At 41.1% G+C, this 22554-nt stretch overlaps 1 protein-coding gene across 1 annotated transcript in view; it reads right to left on the bottom strand.

Moving 5' to 3' along the window:
• The window catches only part of acvr2ba (activin A receptor type 2Ba), a 61099-nt gene extending 42751 nt beyond the window's left edge, over nucleotides 1-18348 (bottom strand). Inside the window, exon 1 of the mRNA XM_029661065.2 lies at nucleotides 17919-18348. Within this exon, the coding sequence (XP_029516925.1) occupies nucleotides 17919-17967 (49 nt within the window). The 5' untranslated portion in view covers nucleotides 17968-18348. The remainder of the gene's footprint in view (nucleotides 1-17918) is intronic.
• Nucleotides 18349-22554: the final 4206 nt, after the last annotated feature.

The following is a 22554-nucleotide window of genomic DNA, read 5'->3' on the forward strand; positions in this document are numbered from 1 at the left end:
GTTCAAGCAAGCAAGGTGAGCTAGCTCCACAGTCCACACACGGCACAGGCATGGGGCATGAGGTTTAATGGAGATGGGAGGGGTAGAAGAGTGTTGAACGAAACCAGTCTGCAGCCTGATCATAGGCCTTCACTCGTCCATCTGAGAGAAAGAAACACTGTCTAGATCCAGAGAGCTAAAAGGGATCGGTCAGCCCAGGAAGTTAGTTACATGTTTTCAGAAGTGGTCCAACAATTCAATTGAACTCATAATAATACAATTCATTTTTTTGCCAAATCCACAGGCCTACACACCAACTGAATAGTAAGGATTGGCCTATCTAGATGACGGACAACTATTTTGATACAAAAAAAGTGTGAGAATCTGGGGTGAACTAGCCTAACTGCTTAGGTAGTTGAAAAATGTAGGCCATATATGGAACAAATGTTACATTTATGTTGCTCTTCCGGTTCCCCTGACAGAGAGCATGCCAAAGGAGGTGTCGATGGAAAGCATTCACAGCAAAGGAGAATTGAAAGGGAAGTAGGCTATGTTGAATGAAACCTGAATGAGCATTGGACGTCATTTCAAGTAGCGGTGACACAGGGAAAATCACCTCAAAGATGAATGCTAAATGTTTCGCATTCCCTTATTGTTTAAACCGTTGTGGTTTAAGTTAACATCCCTTATACACACACAATTACAGAACAGTTCTTCACACGTTCTCTTCCTCCAGAGTCCAACCCAGAAGTAAGAGGGAATCTTTGTTCTCTTCATTCCCCCCTGACAGGAACAACATGTGGATCTGAGGGAGGAGGTGTCAATATCATGCTAAACTCAAAGGGGGGTGGGTGACCACCATGCCCCTTCTCCCAGTCCCACGCCCAGCCTCAAATCCCCCAGCATGGGGCACAGGGGCTTGACAAACAGGCCCCAGCAGCAGCCTGCCTGACACATCTCCACACAGAAGGGGGGGGGGGGGGGGGGGTCAGTGCGTGGGACACAAAAGCAGAGAGGGGCCCTCCACAGGGGCTGGATGTGGAGAGACACTGCGCAGGTCCTCTGGGGGAAAGGGGGGCTTCTTTCAGACACAGGAGCATGAGGGCCATCAATCCCACCGTGAAAGGAACTTCAAAACCAGTGCCCAACCCCCTTCCCCTCTAGCACTCAGTGAGTGAAAGTTGTTGCAACCACTGCTCTCTGAAATGGGGCGAATGGATGGAGCAGGAAATCAGAGAACAGAGGAAGAGAATTCTAACTAGTGCCAAAACTAACCCCTAGCCTATAGGGCTGGGAATTGCCAGGGACCTCACGATATTATAATGATCCTTAGGTGCCGATACAATATGATTTGCGATTCGATACTAAGGCTGTGACAATACCAGTATCGCAATATTTTTGATCAGTCAGGAAAATAAGTGTTGAAAACATGTTGGCTCACTATTTTCAAAAAGATAGGATGAAAAATACTGGAGTTTTGTCGCAGGTCCATCCGACTAGTGTTAGCTAACGCTACCTACAGTAATATTTTTTACATCCTCTCTAGACACTTCCGGTAGTTACGGATAGATTAGGTTGGAGAAAGTACTATAAAAAAAAAAATTGTTCCACCTAACCTCTCTCTGTTGCAGGCCAGGTTGAGTTAACCTTAATTGCTCCTGTAAGTCGCTCTGGATAAGAGCATCTGCTAAATGGTTTTATAAAATTAGTTTCCACCATTTTGCTTACACCCATTTGATTCTTGCAGATCAAAGTGTCTAGCAGTTGGGGCTATAAGGTTGATGTCATGACATCAGTCTGGGTATTGGTGATCACCGCAAAATGTAGAGAAGAGAATGTCCTGACAACTTTAAAATGGATAGAGAATGACATGGTACTCCTACTACAGAACAGTTCCAAGGCAGAGAAGACCGCATCAGTCCTTACCATACATTACTTCAATAACTAGAGGCTTCTGCTGTGCCTCCTAATGGTCAAGCATATCCCATTGTTTTATATTAATGATTTGTTTACAATAAAATAAAAGGCCGAGAGTCAAATTGGAATCTCATTTACTTTCTGGAGAGAAAAACCATGAAAGTGGATATGGCCCGAACATGCAACAATTTCACAGAGTTACAGTTTATACAAAGAAATCAGTCAATTGAAATGAATGAAATAAATTCATTCGGCCCTAATCTACAGACTTCACAACTGGTCAAAAAATGATTGGAGGCGGCCGTTGGTAGAGAAATGAACATTCAATTGTCTGGCAACAGCTCTGGAGTAAACATGCCAATTGCACGCTCCTGCAAAATTGACATTGTGGCATTGTGTTGTGACAAAACTACACATTTTAGAGTGGCGTTTTTTTGTCCCCAGCACAAGGTGCACCTGTTTAAATCAGCTTCTTTATATGCCACACACCTGTCAGGTGGATGGATTATCTTGGCAAAAGAGAAACTCACTAAAAGAGATGTAAACAAATTTGCGCACAACATTTTAGCGAAATAAACTTTGTACATGTGGAATATTTTGAGGATATTTTATTTTAGCTCATGAAACCAACATTTCACATGTCTAATTTATATTTTTGTTCAGTATAGATCATTGGATGTTGTCCATCCATTTCCAAAGAGGGATCTAGAATGGACTCTAAAAGCTTGATCTCTGCGTTTTGTGCTAAACAGTAAACATTGATAATGAATTACCATACTATGAAACGTGGCACGTATCTTCTGGAACTAAACGCTTGGCTAATCCCATCCCACCGCATGTTCAGCAGGACTTTAAGTGCTGCGTATAATGTACGACGCGGCCTACACAAAGATAAGGCCCTGCCGAATATCATTGTTTACGTACCGCATTCCACCCATGCAGCTTTGCCCAGATAAGTGTTATCGGCAAAGGTAAACAAACGCTGGGGCCAGAACATTGTGGCTTCTCAGCAGCACGCGACTGAGCGGGGACACTCACAAGCTTCCTCCCTTCCCACTTCAAAAGCTGGAGCTCACACTTAAGAAATAAGAGATTTGGGCACACAAGGATATAGCTATATTGGGACATTATCCAAGGCTTGGCAAGCAATTCCCATTTGTCAGCAAACTCGGCATGTTTCCCAGACCCAAGCAGAGGAAAATAGTTCACAAGGCCGTAGATACTGTGCAAATTAACCTCTTTCACTTAAAAGTAAACCAACATCATCTCTATAGGTTTAAAGGTTGCCCATCCCCAAGCATGAGCATAGTCAATGACAGTTTTCACTCGGTAAACAACTAAGCATGAGGCCTCATTATGGCAGTTAGCTATGGGAGTCAACAGTGCCCCACCAGGGAAGGAAAGAGAAAGATATAGGAGCGTTAGGACAAGGTTTAACCTAAAAACTCTTAACCAGCCTGTTCACTTAAGATGACCCCAAACAACTGCAACCTTCTCTGGCTTATGCATTTCTGTTTAATGTAACAGCCTATATAAAGAATGGATAGGGGAGATGCTATTTATGCTTTAGCTTAGCAAATAGCTGAAACATCTGGCAGATTAACTGTAGTTACATTATCAAGAATAAATCAGTACTAGTGTGCTTTTTCCACAATAGGCAGCACATCATCCATTTACCCCTACACAATCATCAATTCAGCCCCTGTGTCAAAGCAAACATGCGCCATTTCCTTTCACACAGGGTATTTTCCTTGGGAAAGAAACTGGTATCGCTCACTGGACCACTGTGTTCCATTTATTTAGTGCCTTCAGAAAGTATTCACACCCCTATACTTTTTCCACATTTCGTTATGTTACAGCCTAAATTTAAAATGGACTAAATTGAGATTGTGTCACTGACCTACACACAATAACCAAGTGGAATTTAGGTTTCGAACATGTTTACCAATTCATTTTAAAATGAAAAAGCACTGAGTTAATAAGGCAAGCCTAAATAAGTTCAGGATTTCTTTTTTTTTTTTAAATGTGCTAAACAGGTCCACCTGTTTCACACATGGACTGTGTGAAAGTGTTTAACATGATTTTTAAATGACTATCCCATCTCTGTACCCTACACATAATTGTAAGGTTCCTCAGTTGAGCAGTGAATTTCAAGAACATATTCAACCAAAGACCAGGGAGGTTTTCCAATGCCTTGCGAAGAGCACCTATTGGTAAAAACTAAGCAGACACTGAATATCCCTTTGAGCATGGTGAAGTTATGAATTACACTTTGGATGGTGTATCAATATATCCAGTCACTACAAAGATACAGGCGTCCTCCTAACTCAGTTACCGGAGAGGAAGGAAACCACTCAGGGATTTCACCATGAGGCCAATGGTGACAGTTACAGAGTTTAATGGCTGTAAGAGGAGAAAACTGAGGATGGATCAACAACATTCCTCCACAATACTAACCTAAACTAGAATGAAAAGAAATATAAAATGTAAAAAACATCTGTTTGCAATAAGGCACTAAAGTAAAACTGAAAAAAGTGTGGCAAAGAAAATGTACTTTATGTCCTGAATACAAGACGGTATATTTGGGGGAAAAGCAACACAACATCACCGAGTACCACTTCATATAAGCATGGCGGTGGCTGCATCATGTTATGGCTATGCTTGTCATCGGCAAGGACTAGGGAGTTTTTTGGGTGGATACAAATAAAACAGAATATAGCCAAGCATAAGCCTTGTCCTAGAAGAAAACCTGGTTCAGTCTGCTATCCAACAGACACTGGGAGAAATTCACCTTTCACCAGGACAATAAGCTAAAACACAAGGGCAAATATACACTGGAGGGGCTTACCAAGAGAGTGAATATTCCTGAGTAGAGGTTGACCGATTAATCGGAATTGCCGATTAATTAGGGCCGATTTCACGTTCATAACAGTCGGAAATCGGTATTTTTGGGCACCTATTTTTTTTATTATATACCTTTATTTAACTAGGCAAGTCAGTTAAGAAAACATTCTTATTTTCAATGATGGCCTAGGAACAGTGGGTTAACTGCCTTGTTCAGGGGCAGAACGACAGATTTTCACCTTGTCAGCTCGGGGGATCTAATCTTGCAACCTTACAGTTAACTAGTCCAAAGCAATAACGAACTGCCTCTCTCTCATTGCACTCCACAAGGAGACTGCCTGTTACGCGAATAAAGTAAGCCAAGGTAAGTTGCGAGCTAGCATTAAACTTATCTTATAAAAAACAATTAATCATAATCACTAGTTAACTACACATGGTTGATGATATTACTAGATATTATCTAGCGTGTCCTGCGTTGCATATAATCTGACTGAGCATACAAGCATCTGAATGAGTGGTGGTAGGCAGAAGCGTAAGCATTCATTCAAACAGCACTTTCGTGCGTTTTGCCAGCAGCTCTTCTTTGTGCGTCAAGCATTGCGCTGTTTATGACTTCAAGCTTATCAACTCCCGAGATAAGGCTGGTGTAACCGAAGTGAAATGGCTAGCTAGTTAGCGCGAGCTAATAGCGTCCCTTGCTCTGCATGGGTAACGCTGCTTCGAGGGTGGCTGTTGTGTTCCTGGTTCGAGTCCAGGAAGGAGCGAGGAGAGGGAAGGAAGCTATAATGTTACACTGGCAATACTAAAGTGCCTATAAGAACATCCAATAGTCAAAGGTTAATGAAATACAAATGGTAGAGGGAAATAGTCCTATAATTCCTATATTAACTTTTTCGATATAGGGGGCTCTTTTCATTTTTGGATTAAAAAAAATGTTCCCGTTTTAAATAAGATATTTTGTCAAGAAAAGATGCTCGACTATGCATATAATTGACAGCTTTGGAAAAAAAACTCTGACGTTTCCAAATCTGCAAAGATATTATCTGACTTGTTACAGTTAACTTAAAAATCAGCTTGAAAATCTATGGCAAGACTTGAAAATGGCTGTATAGCAACGATCAACAACCAACTTGACAGAGCTCAGAGACTTACCCAGAAAGACTCACAGCTCTGGATAAGAGCGTCTGCTAAATGACTTAAATGTAAATGTAAATGTAAATCGCTGCCAAAGACGATTCTAAAAACATGTTCACTTTGTCATTATGGAGTATTGTGCGTAGATAGGTGAGATTATCATTTTTTTAGCCAATTTTAATTCAGCTTGTAAAAACAAAATGTAGTGCAAATCAAGGGGTATAAATACTTTCTAAAGGCACGGTAACTTCAGTTCAAACCTTCAAAAGGCGCAATTGGTGCCAAGCCAAAGTAGCAGCAGAGTCAAACATGGAAAGCTCATGCTTTCTATAAACTGTAAGGGCAGATAAAAGGACATTCATGTTGCAAACAATTTTTTTGATCTGCGTTAACCAAATTAGCCCGATTCATACTGTGGGTTTTTAGAGAGCTACAGTTAATTAGGAAAGAAGCCAGAGTAAAACCGACAGATTAACTTCTTGGTGACGGGGCAGTATTTTCACGTCCGGATTAAATGCATGCCTAAATTCAGCTGCCTGCCACTCATCCCCAGAAGATTAGATACAGTGGGGCAAAAAAGTACTTAGTCAGCCACCAATTGTGCAAGTTCTCCCACTTAAAAAGATGAGGCCTGTAATTTTCATAGGTACACTTCAACTATGACAGACAAAATGAGAAAAAAAAAATCCAGAAAATCACATTGTAGGATTTTGAATGAATCTCCCTCGATCTGGGGCTCCGCGCAAGATCTCACCCCGTGGGTTCAAAATGATCACAAGAACAGTGAGCAAAAATCCCAGAACCACACGGGGGGACCTAGTGAATGACCTGCAGAGAGCTGGGACCAAAGTAACAAAGCCTACCATCAGTAACACACTACGCCGCCAGGGACTCAAATCCTGCAGTGCCAGACGTGTCCCCCTGCTTAAGCCAGTACATGTCCAGGCCCGTCTGAAGTTTGCTAGAGAGCATTTGGATGATCCAGAAGAAGATTGGGAGAATGTCATATGGTCAGATGAAACCAAAATATAACTTTTTGGTAAAAACTCAACACGTCGTGTTTGGCGGACAAAGAATGCTGAGTGGCATACAAAGAACACCATATCTACGGTGAAGCATGGGGGTGGAAACATGTTATTAAAATGGAAAAGATGGCTGCTGATTTCAAGACTAGCTGCTATCGAATACAGATCGCCCCGTGATGAATTGTATAGATTATTAATGTTTATTAATACCTAAAGTTGGTTTAGAAATGTAGTTTGAAGTGTTTTGTAAAAGTATATAGGCAACTTTTGTCATTTTAAAAAGTGATGTTGCGTCTTGTAAAAGGGAATATTCCTGGATCAGACCGGTCTTCAGAAAAATGACATTTTGGCTATACAATGACGGATTTAAATCGGGAAAAAAGACCCAATTGTGATGTTTATGGGATATATAGGAGTGCCAAGAAAGAAGCTCATCAAAGGTAATGAATGTTTTATATTTTATTTCTGCGTTTTGGGTAGCGCCGGCTACCGCAAAATCTGTCGTTTTAGATGACGTTACAGTACTTTGGGGGGTGCATGCTATCAGATAATAGCTTCTCATGCTTTCGCCGAAAAGCATTTTACAAATCTGACTCGGTGGCTAGATTCACAACGAGTGTAGCTTTAATTCAGTACATTGTATGTGTGTTTTAATGAAAGTTTGATTTTTATCAAAAACTATACGTGGCGCTCTTGAAATTTCCGCTGATTTGATCCCGACAGCGGAACCCACTCCCTAAAAAGTTAATGGAAGCCACATTTCTCCAGTTTCAGGGACCGATGCCAATTACATAAGGCAAGCGACCGAGGCATTGTATACATTTCTTCCAGTGTTTGCACAACATGTTCTGAAGGACCACGCCAAGTCTCGCGTTGTGGGCAACATGAGAAGGAAATTTCACAGGCAGTGCTGATCGCACTCACAGGTAGGCCCAAACTATTTCTCTTTCACCTTTCTCTGTTGGGTGTAATTTCCGGTTCTGAACACCACTATGAAAAATGAGACTTTTGCTTGAGTCACTGACAGAGGTGGCGATGAGAATAAAGGTCTCCATTCAGCTATTTACATTGTACAGATGCCGTGTGTGTTAATTCGGTCATGGTCACAGCCTATTTTGTACAATAGACCTACAGTGCATTTGGAAAGTATTCAGACCCCTTGACCTCTCCCACATTTTGTTGGTCTTATTTTAATCCAATTTAGAAATGTTTTTCCCCCTTATCAATCCACAAACAATAGCCCATAAATGAAAAAATATATATATATTACATTTACATAAGTATTTAGAACCTTCACTCAAAACGTTGTTGAAGCACTTTGGCAGTGATTACAGCCTTAAACTCAGTCAAGTCGGATGGGGATAGTCGCTGCACAGCTATTTTCAGGTCTCTCCAGAGAAGCTCAATCGGGTTCATGGCTGGGTCAATCAGACATTCAGAAACTTGTCCCAAAGCCACTCCTGCGTGGTCTTGGCTGTATGCTTAGAGTTGTTGTCCTGTTGGAAGGTGAACCTTAACCCCAGTCTGAGGTCCTGAGTGCTCTAGAGCAGGTTTTCATCAAGGATTTCGGTACTTTGCTTTGTTTATCTTTCCCTCGATTCAGACTAGTCTCCATGTCCCATCCGCTGAAAAACATCCCCACAGCATGATGCTGCCACCACCATGCTTCACCGTAGGGATGGTGCCAGGTTTCCTCCAGATGTGACGCTTGGCATTCAGGTTAAAGAGTTCAATCTTGGCTTCATCTCGACCAGAAAATCTTGTTTCTCATGGTCAGATTCCTTTAGATGCCTTTTGGCAAACTCCAAACGGAATGTCATGTGCCTTTTACTGAGGACTGGCTTCTGTCTGACCACTCTACCATAAAGGCCTGATTGGTTGAGTGCTGCAGAGATGGGAGAACCTTCCAGAAGGTCAACCATCTCCACAGAGGAACTCTGGAGCTCTATCAGAGTGACCATTGGGTTCTTGATCACATCCCTGACCAAGGCCCTTCTACCAAGATTGCTCAGTTTAGCCCGGAGGACAGCTCTAGGAAGAGTTGGTGGTTCCAAACTTCTTACATTTAAGAATGATGGAGGCCACTGATCTCTGGGACCTCCAATGCTGCATAAATGTTTTTCCAGACTTCCCCAGATCTGTCTCTTGACACAGTGGGCAATTCATGGCTTGGTTTTTGCTCTGACATGCACTGTCAACTGTGGGACCTTATATAGACAGGCGTGTGCATTTCCAAATCATGTCCAATCAGTTGTGGAAAAAAACTCAAGGGTGATCAATGGAAACAGGATGCAGCGGAGCTCAATTTTGAGTTTAATAGCAAATAGTCTGAATGCTTACGTAAATAAGGTCCATTTTATTTGTGATACGTTTGCCAACATTTCTAAAAAACAGTTTTTGCTTTGTCATTATGGGGTAATCGTGTGTAGATTGATGAAGGGGAAAATGTATTTAATACATTTTAAAATAAGGCTGTAACGTAAGAAAATGTGGAAAAGGTCCAGGGGTCTGAATAATTTCAGAAATATGTGTACATGTACTATAGGCTTCCTACGCGTATAAGAACATTGGTCTCGATAACTCCTCTTCCAAGAACTGAACAATGTGAGATTCGCTTTCACAACAATGTGAATGATTTTGGGGCCCGATTTCTGTAATATTTGACCTTTAACCCCATTTTCTCCCCAATTTCGTGATATCTAAATTGTTAGTTACAGTCTTGTCCCATCGCTGTAACTCACATACGGACTTGGGAGAGGCATAGGTCGAGAGCCAGAGCCAAAACACAACCCTGCCAAGCCACACTGCTTCTTGACACACTCCTTGCTTAACCTGGAAGCCAGCCGCACCAATGTGTTTAGAAACACCGTACAACTGGCAACCGGGTCAGCGTGCACTGCACCCGGCCCGCAACAGGAGTCGCTACAGCGCAATGGGACAAGGACATCCCGGCAGGCCACACCCTCCCCTATACTATCATAGACGACGCTGGGCCAATTGTGCGCCACCTCATTGATCTCCTGGTCACTGCCGGCTGTGACACAACCTGGGATCGAACCTGGGTCTGTAGTGACACATCAAGCACTCCGGTGCAGTGCCCTAGACCGCTGAGCTACTCGGGAGGCCGGGGGGGGGACCAGATGCAATGTAAGATTTTCTGCTCGTTTTGTTCCATTCTAGGAAATGACTGCACAAACATGATATGAATAGAAGTGTTAATGAATAAAGAGCATGGAGTCAAGCAGAGGTTGGGATCTTTAGGGAAGAAATCCAGCCTGTCTCTTGTTAAGTGCTCATTAACTTATTGTAGAAAGCAAAGACATGCTATGGAACTTTGGTGACTAGTAAGTATTTTCTTAAACCTCTCTTTGGGTTGGATGTGCACTTCATACATGCATAATATGAGCAGATTTACTGTTTTACCTCAATTAGCCACAAAATCCCTAGTCTGAAAGCGACCGTATTTTGGATGCTGTGCTATGTTCCCTTCATTTCCCCCCATATGGACCAGCCCCCTAGCAATTCACATTCCAGCCAATGAGCTTGAGTCCCTCGCCATTTGAGTGACAGCTAGCAAGATGCGAACACAGCAGAGAGAGAGCGCAATGACGTGGCGCACATATGCAGCGTAGTAGCAATTTTCAGGGACCACCTTTGGCTCGTGAGTGCTACTTTCAGAACTACTGGATAAAAAGTATACATAAAGTACCAGATCATTTCTTTAAGAGTTTGGGGGAAACTAAGCAAAAACAAGATGGTGTAATTTAGATCAGAAAGATTGATGATTTATGGCTTTCGGTTTGAGGGAAAAGCTCAAAACAAAACCACACCCTTATCTATGGGCTCATACGGTCATTCTGAATCTCCGAATGAGATTTTAAAGATGGTAACCTTTGACAAAAGTAGGCCGATGCTGTATGCATGGTGCCAAAAATATGCAAAGAGCTCAAGAAAATACACTGCAATGGGAACGATGTACACCAAAACAAAGCTGATCTTTTAGCTAAATACACTAATATAAGGTCGACCGATTATGATTTTTCAACACCGATACCGATTATTGGAGGACCCAAAAAAAAGCTGATACCGATTAAATCGGACAATTTATTTATTTTATAATAATGATTACAATAATACTGAATGAACACTTATTTTAACTTAATATAATACATCAATAAAATCAATTTAGCCTCAAATAATGAAACATGTTCAATTTGGTTTAAATAATGTAAAAACAGTGTTGGAGAAGTAAAAGTGCAATATGTGCCATGTAAAAAAGCTAACATTTAACTTCCTTGCTCAGAACATATGAAAGCTAGTGGTTCCTTTTAACATGAGTCTTCAATATTCCCAGGTAAGAAGTTTTAGGTTGTAGTTATTATAGAAATTATAAGACTATTTCTCTCTATACCATTTGTATTTCATTAACCTTTGACTATTGGATGTTCTTATAGGCACTTTAGTATTGCCAGTGTAACAGTATAGCTTCAGTCCCTCTCCTCGCCCCTACCTGGGCTCGAACCAGGAACACATTGACAACAGCCACCCTCGAAGAATCGTTACCCATCGCTCCACAAAAGCCGCGGCTCTTGCAGAGCAAGGGGAACGGCTACTTCAAGGTCTCAGAGCGAGGGACGTCACCGATTGAAACGCTATTAGCGCGCACCCCGCTAACTAGCTAGCCATTTCACATCGGTTATACGAGCCTAATCTCGGGAGTTGATAGGCTTGAAGTCATAAACAGCGCAATGCTTGATGCACAATGAAGAGCTGCTGGCAAAACGCTTGAAAGTGCTGTTTGAATGAATGCTTACGAGCCTGCTGCTGCCTACCACCGCTCAGTCAGACTGCTCTATCAAATCATAGACTTAGTTATAATATAATAACACAGAAATACGAGCCTTAAGTCATTAAATGGTCAAATCCGGAAACTATGATTTCTATATATTCTAAAACATTTATTCTTCAGTGAAATACGGAACCGTTCCGTATCTTATCTAAGTGGTGGCATGCCTAAGTCTACATATTGCTGTTACATTGTACAACCTTCAATGGTATGTCATAATTATGTACAATTCTGGAAAATTAATTAGTCTTTGTTCGGAAGAAATGGTCTTCACACCGTTTGCAACGAGCCAGGCGGCCCAAACTGCTGCATATACCCTGACTGCTTGAACGGAACGCAAGAAAAGTGTCAATTTCCCTAGTTTAAAGAAATTCATGTTAGCAGGCAACATTAACTAAATATGCAGGTCTAAAAATATATACTTGTGTATTGATTTTAAAGAAAGGCATTGATGTTTATGGTTAGGTACACATTGGAGCAACGAAAAGTGCTTTTTTCGCGAATGCGCACTGCATCGATTATATGCAACGCAGGACACGCTAGATAAACTAGTAATATCCTCAACCATGTGTGGTTAAGATTGGTTGTTTTTTATAAGATAAGTTTAATGCTAACAAGCAACTTAGCTGCCACGCAGGCTCCTCGTGGAGTGCAATGTAAGGCAGGTGGTTAGTAACCGGAAGGTTGCAAGATTGAATCCCCGAGCTGACAAGGTAAAAATCTGTCGTTTTGCCCCTGAACAAGGCAGTTAACAGTAAAAAAAAATATATATATATTTTTATTATACATTTTTTTTTTTTTTTTTTTTTTTTTTTTTTAAATCGGCCACAATCGGTGTCCAAAAATGCCGATTTCCACACAAAGGTATGTGGGGATAGCCCTTCAAATGACTGGATTTGGCCATTTATTTTGCTGACAGATGTATAAATGAGATGCATGTGTCCACATACTTTTGGTCATGTAGTGTTTGTATATTACACCAAAATAAAAAAATAAAAAATATATACATAATCTACTTCTGTGGAAAAACATCATGCTTCAATACTAGATTTTGGAATTACAGTACCAGCTGTCCCGACAAATACATCTGGCCTATTCTCACCCAAACAACTATGCAATGAATCTCCTACAGCTCAACATCTTTAATCCAAGGCAAGGGGGGGGGGGGGGGGGGGGGGGAAATACACACTGTCACTTTAAATCCCTTCTCCTGCTAGAGGCTACCCATCCCCCATTTCCCAGTGTTTCCCCCCCTCCCCATTTCCTGTCCATGCACAATAGACTGTATCCATAAGATGCATGAATTCACCGGTAAATATGGGGACGATATGCAGTAACTAGTAGATATGTTTCTAAGGCAGAAAACAGATGAGCGGGTTAAGCAGTGGCCATTACAACTCAGGAGTAATCCATCCTAGCAGAGCCACCCCTCCCCCCATTTCCACTACACCATGTGGCCGAACCTTAGAAAATCCAGCACAGCACACACACCATTGTTACGGATTCAGTAAAGCTGCGATGAGAGAGCACTAACAGCATTCCAAGCCCTGCTCTCACAAACACACACACTAACGGATCGGTGGGCAAGGCCAATCTGCACAGGGGGGCGCAGCCCCTGCCTCAGTTGACACTGTGCGATCATAGGCGATACCAGGACAGTCACAGACTCTCCTCAACTCAGCAAAAGCCAATGAATCGACAGGAGTGAGGAAAGATGCTATGACTCGGGGTCAGCATCTCCTCCTAGTAGCGAGAGCAAGCGAGCCATTGGCAGGGATCCGGCTTCCTTTGTCTCAACAGAGTGGATTATCAGTTGAAAAGAGCAGAGGACCAGAGCTGCATTCTACTACCTCTGCTGCTAGCCAGGGAGCCACAGAATGCACTCAGTGAGACCATTACACAATACATCCAGCACAGTGAAAACAGCTGGTTTTATGCCCCCCCCCCCACACACAAAAGCATTTACTATTTTGGCTCCCAATGGTCTAGCAGTTGTTATTTGGCATGTTTCATTACAATGACTTGTCTCTTGTGATCGAGTGATTTGAGTGTTAGTAGCCAAAATGTTGTGGTTGTGTATTGGCGTGACCATACAGCATATGACTATAATGTTTTGCTGCTTGCAAGAAACCAAGGGTATTGTCATTGACCTATCAAATAGGGTTGGGCAGTATACCGTATCTCGGGGTATTTTGAAATATATACGCAATTGGAAAATCCTACCGAGGGGGTGGGTGTGTATAACATAACATGCATGCATACATACATACACACACACACACACAACTGTTCAAAAGTTGCCACTTTCCATTAAAACATACATGAAGAGATACAATTATTTCAATAAATAGGTTATAAATAATGATATCCTTCAAACTTTGCTTTCGTCAAAGAATCCTCCATTTGCCACAATTACAGCCTTGCAGAACTTTGTCATTCTAGTCAATTTGTTGAGATAATCTGAAGAGATTTAAAATCAAATCAAAGTTTGTCACGTGCGCCAAATACAACAGGTGTAGTAGACCTTACAGTGAAATGCTTACTTACAGGCTCTAACCAACAGTGCAATTTCTAAGTTAAAAAGGTATTAGTTGAACAATAGATAAGAAATAAAAACAGTAAAAAAAGTGAAAAATAACAGTAGCGAGGCTATATACAGGCACCGGTTAGTCAGACTGATTGAGGTAGTATGTACATGAATGTATAGTTAAAGTGACTACGCATATATGATAAAAAGAGTAGCATCAGCGTAAAAGAGAGGTTGCACACAATGCAAAGAGTCCAGGTAGCCATTTAATTACCTGTTCGGGAGTCTTATGGCTTTGGAGTAAAAACTGTTGAGAAGCCATTTGGTCCTCGACTTGGCACTCTGGTACCACTTGCCATGCGTTAGTAGAGAGAACAGTCTATAACTGGGATCTTTGACCATTTTTAGGGCCTTCCTCTGACACCGCCTGGTGTATAGGTCCTGGACGGCAGGCAGCTTAGCCCCAGTGATGTACTGGGCCGTACGCACTACCCTCTGTAGTGCCTTACGGTCAGAGGCCAACCAGTTGCCATACCAAGCAGTGAAGCACTCCTCCAGCATCTTCTCACTTTTTCTGTGTCTCACAAAGGTTCATCTTTGAGATCAGAACACCTCAAAACAGATTTGTCTATCCAGAGTTAAGACCCAGAGTTACCTCTGTTGCAGAGGATAATTCATTAGTTACCAGCCTCAGATTGCAGCCCAAATAAATGTTTTGCAGAGTTCAATTAACAGACACATGTCAACATCAACTGTTCAGAGGAGACTGCTTTAAATCAGGCCTTCATGGGCAAATTGTTGCAAAGAAACCACTAAAGGACACCAATAAGAAGAGACTTGCATGGACCAAGAAACACAAGCAATGGACATTAGACTGATGGAAATCTGTTGTTTGGCCTGATGAGTCCAAATTTGAGATTTTCGGCTGCAACCACCGTGTCTGTGTGAGTCGCAGAGTAGGTGAACGGATGATCTCCGCATGTATAGTTCCCACGTGAAGAATGGAAGAGGTGGTGTGATGGTGCTTTGTTGGTGACACTGCGATTTATTTAGAATTCAAGGTACACTTATCCAGCATAGCTACAACAGCATTCTGCAGCAATACGCCATCCCATCTGGTTTGCGCTTAGTGGGACTACCATTTGTTTTCAACAGCACAATGACTCAACACACCTCCAGGCTGCGTAAGAGCTATTTGAACAAGGAGAGTGATGGAGTGCTGCATCAGATGACCTGGCCTCCACAATCACCCAACCTCAACCCAATTGAGATGGTTAGGGATGAGTTGGACCGCAGAGTGACGGAAGGGCTCCCGAGTGGCGCAGCAGTCGAAGGCACTGCATCTCAGCGCAAGAGGCATCACTGCAGTCCCTGGTTTGAATCCAGGCTGTATCACATCAGGCCGTGATTGGGAGTCCCATAGGGTGGCGAATAATTGTCCCAGCGTTGTCCGGGTTTGGCTGTCATTGTAAATCAGAATTTGTTCTCGTCTGACTTGCCTAGTTAAATAATGCTTAAATGTAAATCAAATCAAATGTAAAAGCAGCCAACAACTGCTCAGCATGTGGGAACTCCAAGACCGTTGGAAAAGCATTCCATGTGAAGCTGGTTGAGAGACTGCCAAGAGTGTTTAAAGCTGTCATCAAGGCAAAGGGTGGCTCCAAGCATTTTGCTACACCTGCAATAACGTTGCCTAAACACGTGTATGTGCCAATAAAATTTGATTTGACTTTGAAGAATCTAAAATACATTTAGATTTGTTTAACACTTTTTTGGTTACTACATGATTCCATGTGCTATTTCATAGATTTGATGTCTTTACTATTATTCTACAATGTAGAAAATAGTAAAAAAAACTGGAATGAGTAAGTAAGTATACAAAAATAAATCCTTAATCACTTCAAAGTTATTCAGAAAGAAATGGAACTGACTTTGACTGTATTCAGCTGAAATGTCATGGAGATACAAAATAGCTGGTCCCACGTGCTGAGAAAAGTCCTGTGGGTTTCCCACAACCACACTTATCAAACGCTCCTTGTATTAAATTGTAGGTTATTGAAAACCTCATGACATTACTGAATCTTGAAACTCATTCATGAATAGAAATAGTAAAATAGTAACTGTGGCTATTCTGTCGAATTCTATTTTTGTTTTGAAGCAATAACCATTTTCCTTTTCAATCAAAGTCTGAAGAGTGCAACAACCATGGCACCATAATCAAATAGCGGACTACGGTCATTCACAACAAATCTTGGAATTAGAAAATTGCAGAAATTCCAAGAACTACTAAGGTGAAGAGACGTAAAATGAAACAATATCAGCACTTCAATATGTAGGCTAACCAAGTCACTGTAGAATGTATTGGCTAAGTATCAAGAATTGCCACTTTAACCTATTACCAAAATATCAGAGATGTTAGGATAGTGTTTGCAACAATCATGCAGCCAAATGACAAATAACTTGTGTCTGACTGGGATGAATGGTAACCATAACCATACACAAACGGATTCATTAACATATCTACATTTCAGGTCAAAATAAATAAATAATTTTATTTCAGCAAAAGCGAAAATAAACACAAGAGCCATTTTCACCCCAACCCCATACGCACCCCTCCCCCAAAGTCGACTAAACAAGGAGGGAACTACACAACAAAGCAGCAGTGATAAACAAATGGCCAAAAATGAAATCTGCGAACCTACAGGTATATAGGCCTAAATGTATGCGTCACTGAACTAGATAATGAGGACATGAACAATCACATTTTGCGTGGAAATCCAGAGTAGAATGCTAAATAAATAAATATATAGTTATTTGGAGTACTCATCCTACTGCTCTGAGAGAATACATGCCAAAAAATACATTAATTATCAATTAGGCTACAAGTGATGTGGGCTGTGCGAAATAAGTGGAATTCTAAGCATCATTCACATCAATTTCAACACCTCTGTCAGCGCGCTTCAATGGAGATTGAATATCTATCATGTGGTTTAATTTAGTCTACACAGGTCAAAATACACTGAAGTCTGATACACGTGTAAACACTTCCAAATGCATCACCTTGTGTTTCTCCATCTATGCATTCCTAATAGAGTCGTAAACACTCCTAAAGCAACGATATCTTTGCAACATATGAGGCCACATGACTTCATCGTAGGCTTCTTTTTTTTTTAAACGGTCCTGCTTTCACATTTCAGCCAAATACGATAAGCTGTCGTTCAAATAAATGCGACACTTATATTTTAATGACTAATCATTGAAGATTGTTATAGGAAATATATCAAACTCATTCGAAATTGTATGTTGTCGCGAATTACTTATTGATCTACAGTGAACCAATGCACCGAAAAGCTTAAATAACCTTTCGCATCAATACTCAAAATAACAAACATACAAAATGTTACCCATTTAATTATTGCCTTAGCTATTGTAATGCCATTAAATGTGTCATTTTTGTACCATTCGATAGAGCCAATATCAATAGTCAAGTGACTACCTACAGCACGTTATCCCTGGTTTGGTTACATTAGAATAATCAGAATTTGTGTTCTGCTTTTCTGTTAGTGTGAAATCACTGAATACATTCTGATTGCCAATTCAAACCATAAGAGTAAGCGATAGCCTATTACATAAATATGGTGCTTACCTGCACAAAAAGTTCCCAGAAGTGCAAAAGTCAGACAGGAAGCAAACATATTCCTTTAATTAAAAAGAAACACACCAGATGTTCTCCTTTTTAACCTATTTTCCTTTGCGAACATTTAAAAAGATGATAGCACAACACAACGAGCCAAATGTCCCAAGGCCTTCGATGTCCACCGCACCAAGAGTTTGCGTTGCTTTTGTGTGTACCAGCCCCCCAATGCAACAAAATTGCACGGGCTAAAAACAAGTTTTAAATATAAACAAATCCATTGGGAAAGGGTCGGTCGAATCCAGGATGTAAAATCGACAGGGTAAAATAAACTCGATGTTTCAAAGAAACAATTTTCTCGCTCCGCGGTGCGCGTTAACCTTTTCTACTGTGTAGTGGTGAATGGCTGAGGACAGGGTCCGATATTCACATGCAAGAAACTGAACTGAGTCCAAAATGGCTTCTGAGAGGGGGAGTAAGCCAGAGTAAGCACAGTCAGTGGGAAAACCCGGATGTTTAAATACAAAGACAGGAACACAATCAAAGAGGCATGGGTAGGGAGTGCAGCAATGTTGGAGCTTTAACCAATGCTTTAATTTCAGTTAATATACTAGACAAGAAGTACGACTTAGAAAGGGAATTAAATTATACACATTGGTAATAAAGGTCAACAGGCAAAACAATAAAATAATAATAATAATAATATTAATATTGCTGATGCCCACATCTAAACATAAGCCTATTTTTGGCTTTAGAACAACAGTGCTTGGAAAGAAAACCCGGGGTCTTTTTTTCTGGAAAAGGCTGTACACTTTTCGTTCTGCTATTAAGGTAAGTCTGCTTTCATTACATGGTTATTTACCTTAGAGATACAACATTCTGGAAAAAAGGTTAAATTGCTAACAATGCCAGATAATAATGTAGCCTATAATGTATGTTAGCATTTTAATTATATATAAAGCCATAGGCCTATAGCCATATATAAAGCCATAGGTCTATAGCCATATATAAAGCCATAGGCCTATAGCCATATATAAAGCCATAGGCCTATAGCCATATATAAAGCCATAGGCCTATAGCCATATATAAAGCCATAGGCCTATAGCCATATATAAAGCCATAGGCCTGCCTATAGCCATATATAAAGCCATAGGCCTGCCTATAGCCATATATAAAGCCATAGGCCTATAGCCATATATAAAGCCATAGGCCTATAGCCTAAAAAAAGCCATGCATATCTTGATTAGTCTGTAGTTGTAAGAAAGTAGATCAGCTTTATCGAAATCTGTCAGCCCTTCAAAAAAGTATTGCACACATTAAAGGAGTTTTGTGTCATAACTTGAAAACACATGTTTTTGTTTTTACACAGTGTACACATTGGAATTCATCCAAAGATAAATTGCATTCATTGTGAAATTGGTGTAGAAAAGCATTCCTGAACTAAAGGAGAATATGTCGGCCAATCACCAACAGTGGATCTGCTTGGGAGCCTTCTCTTATACACTGAGTGAAACATGGCATTTTAGTTCAAGTTAAGCAATGGCATGTTATAAACATTTGCTACCTCAGCAACATATTTTTAATACCCACCGAAATATGTGACTGCCTGTTATTATTTGTATAGTGCATCGCTCTCTCATGCTCTCTTTCTCTCCCTCTCTCTTGCCAATCTCTCTTTTTCTCTAATTTGTCCATGGCTATTCTCTCTCTCTCTCTCTCTCTCTCTCTCTCTCTCTCTCTCTCTCTCTCTCTGTCTCTCTGTGAAAAGTGAAACTATTGATCTAGATCCTTTCTTGCCAGGAGCTGAAGATTTGGAGAACATTAAAGCCTAACAATGAAATATCTCCTCTTGTCTGGAGCTTCAACGTGAAGCACAATGTTTCCCAAACTCGGTCTTGGGGACCCCAAGGGGTGCACGGTTAGTTTTTTTGCCCTAAAACCACACAGCTGATTCAAAGCTTGATGATTAATTTAATCCCTTGTCCCTTAACATATGGGCCTTGATAGATATTCTATCGCAGCCATTTTTTTTAATCTCAAAGAAACTTCAGTTTTGGACGTATCGGTAGACTTGCACTGAAGTCCCAGATTTAGTTCATTTCAATTCTACAATGAATTTAATAGATAGAGAGATGGATCATGAAATAGCACACTTTCAGTTTTAGACATATCCTTGAAAAAAATGATGTTTGGTGTCAAGAGTTAAACCAGATCAAGATCAAACCAGTGGAAATTGCATTGGTGATATCAGTAGATGAGATATTCACATACACTGATTGACTGGCAGTAGTGTGTAAAATGCTCCCTCTTCACGTTTATGTACTTCATACATCCCTCCACCCTTAATGGTTGTCATGGGAACAGCAGAAAAGGTTAACATATCCTTAAGACAGTGGTTGATCCTAGCGACACTTTTTGTTTAACCTGCCGACAGATGCTTTTATAGCCAATGCATCCTTTGTGGTTAAACACTATCAGTTTACTCTTTCATGTTTGTATGAAACATTCATCTCACTTAATCAAATGGCATGGTGCACAAAAGCTAAGTTTGAAAAAACTCTCTAGCTTTTAGAAAAATACAAACTGTGTGATACTATCATCAGTCAACACATAGTCCTGATGACCTCCCTCATACAACCCATCCCGTACAATTGTAGTGTAATTACTCTGTTTGTTGTATGTCAGGTAGTGATGATGGACCACAAGGAAAGCGGAATAGCAACTGGCCATACATCAGGAACAATTGTATAGCAACCACTGCCAATATAGAACGGCCTGTTCCGTTTAGTGCCAGATTTCATAGAACAGTACTAATACAGTGCTTATCAGTTGACAGAAGGCCTGTGGTGGCAGTGGGCTCCTTGTATTTTGCACTACACTACTTCATGCACTCCTATGTATGAGCCAGGCAACACGTCTTACAAGGCCTCCTGGACAATGTGGAGTGAGTTATGTCATTCTGAACATTGTATCAAATCTCAGAGCAGGCTTGTACAGTGGGGCAAAAAGGTATTTAGTCAGCCACCAATTGTGCAAGTTCTCCCACTTAAAAAGATGAGAGCCCTGTAATTTTCATCATAGGTACACTTAAACTATGACCGACAAAATGAGGGGGAAAATCCAGAAAATCACATTGTAGGATTTTTAATGAATTTATTTCCAAATTATGGTGGAAAACAAGTATTTGGTCACCTACAAACAAGCAAGATTTCTGTCTCTCACAGACCAGTAACTTCTTCTTTAAGAGGCTCCTCTGTCCTCCACTCGTTACCTGTATTAATGGCACCTGTTTGAACTTGTTATCAGTATAAAAGACACCTGTCCACAACCTCAAACATTCACACTCCAAACTCCACTATGGCCAAGACCAAAGAGCTGTCAAAGGACACCAGAAACAAAATTGTAGACCTGCACCAGGCTGGGAAGACTGAATCTGCAATAGGTAAGCAGCTTGGTTTGAAGAAATCAACTGTGGGAGAAATTATTAGGAAATGGAAGACATATAAGACCACTGATAATCTCCCTCGATCTGGGGCTCCATGCAAGATCTCACCCCGTGGGGTCAAAATGATCACAAGAATGGTGAGAAAAAACCCAGAACCACACGGGGGGACCTAGTGAATGACCTACAGAGAGCTGGGACCAAAGTAACAAAGCCTACCATCAGTAACACACTATGCCGCCAGGGACTCAAATCCTGCAGTGCCAGACGTGTTCCCCTGCTTAAGCCAGTACATGTCCAGGCCCGTCTGAAGTTTGCTAGAGAGCATTTGGATGATCCAGAAGAAGATTGGGAGAATGCCATATGGTCAGATGAAACCAAAATATAACTTTTTGGTAAAAACTCAACTCGACGTGTTTGGAGGACAAAGAATGCTGAGTTGCATCCAAAGAACACCATACCTACTGTGAAGCATGGGGGTGGAAACGTCATGCTTTGGGGCTGTTTTTCTGCAAAGGGACCAGGACGACTGATCCGTGTAAAGGAAAGGATGAATGGGGCCATGTATCGTGAGATTTTGAGTGAAATGAAGGAAGTGGCTTCGTAAGAAGCATTTCAAGATCCTGGAGTGGCCTAGCCAGTCTCCAGATCTCAACCCCATAGAAAATCTTTGGAGGGAGTTGAAAGTCCGTGTTGCCCAGCAACAGCCCCAAAACATCACTGCTCTAGAGGAGATCTGCATGGAGGAATGGGCCAAAATACCAACAACTTACAGAAAACGTTTGACCTCTGTCATTGCCAGCAAAGGGTATATAACAAAGTATTGAGATAAACTTTTGTTATTGACCAAATACTTATTTTCCACCATAATTTGCAAATAAATTCATAAAAAATCCTACAATGTGATTTTCTGGATTTTTTTCCCTAATTTTGTCTGTCATAGTTGAAGTGTACCTATGATGAAAATTACAGGCCTCTCTCATATTTTTAAGTGGGAGAACTTGCACAATTGGTGGCTGACTAAATACTTTTTTGCCCCACTGTACATGCTACGCACAGGTAAACAATCTAGTCAGTCAGCAGTACACATCGCTGAAGGGCTTGTCAGACACACCAGTGAATGGCATGAAAGTAGACTTTCTCCCTAACATAACTGTATGTAACTTGACATGTACAGGTTAACCACATGTCAACAGTAGCATACCA

The sequence above is a fragment of the Oncorhynchus nerka genome, linkage group LG6 (genome assembly GCF_034236695.1).
Source record: "Oncorhynchus nerka isolate Pitt River linkage group LG6, Oner_Uvic_2.0, whole genome shotgun sequence".
In the NCBI taxonomy this organism is placed as follows: Eukaryota; Metazoa; Chordata; class Actinopteri; order Salmoniformes; family Salmonidae; genus Oncorhynchus; species Oncorhynchus nerka.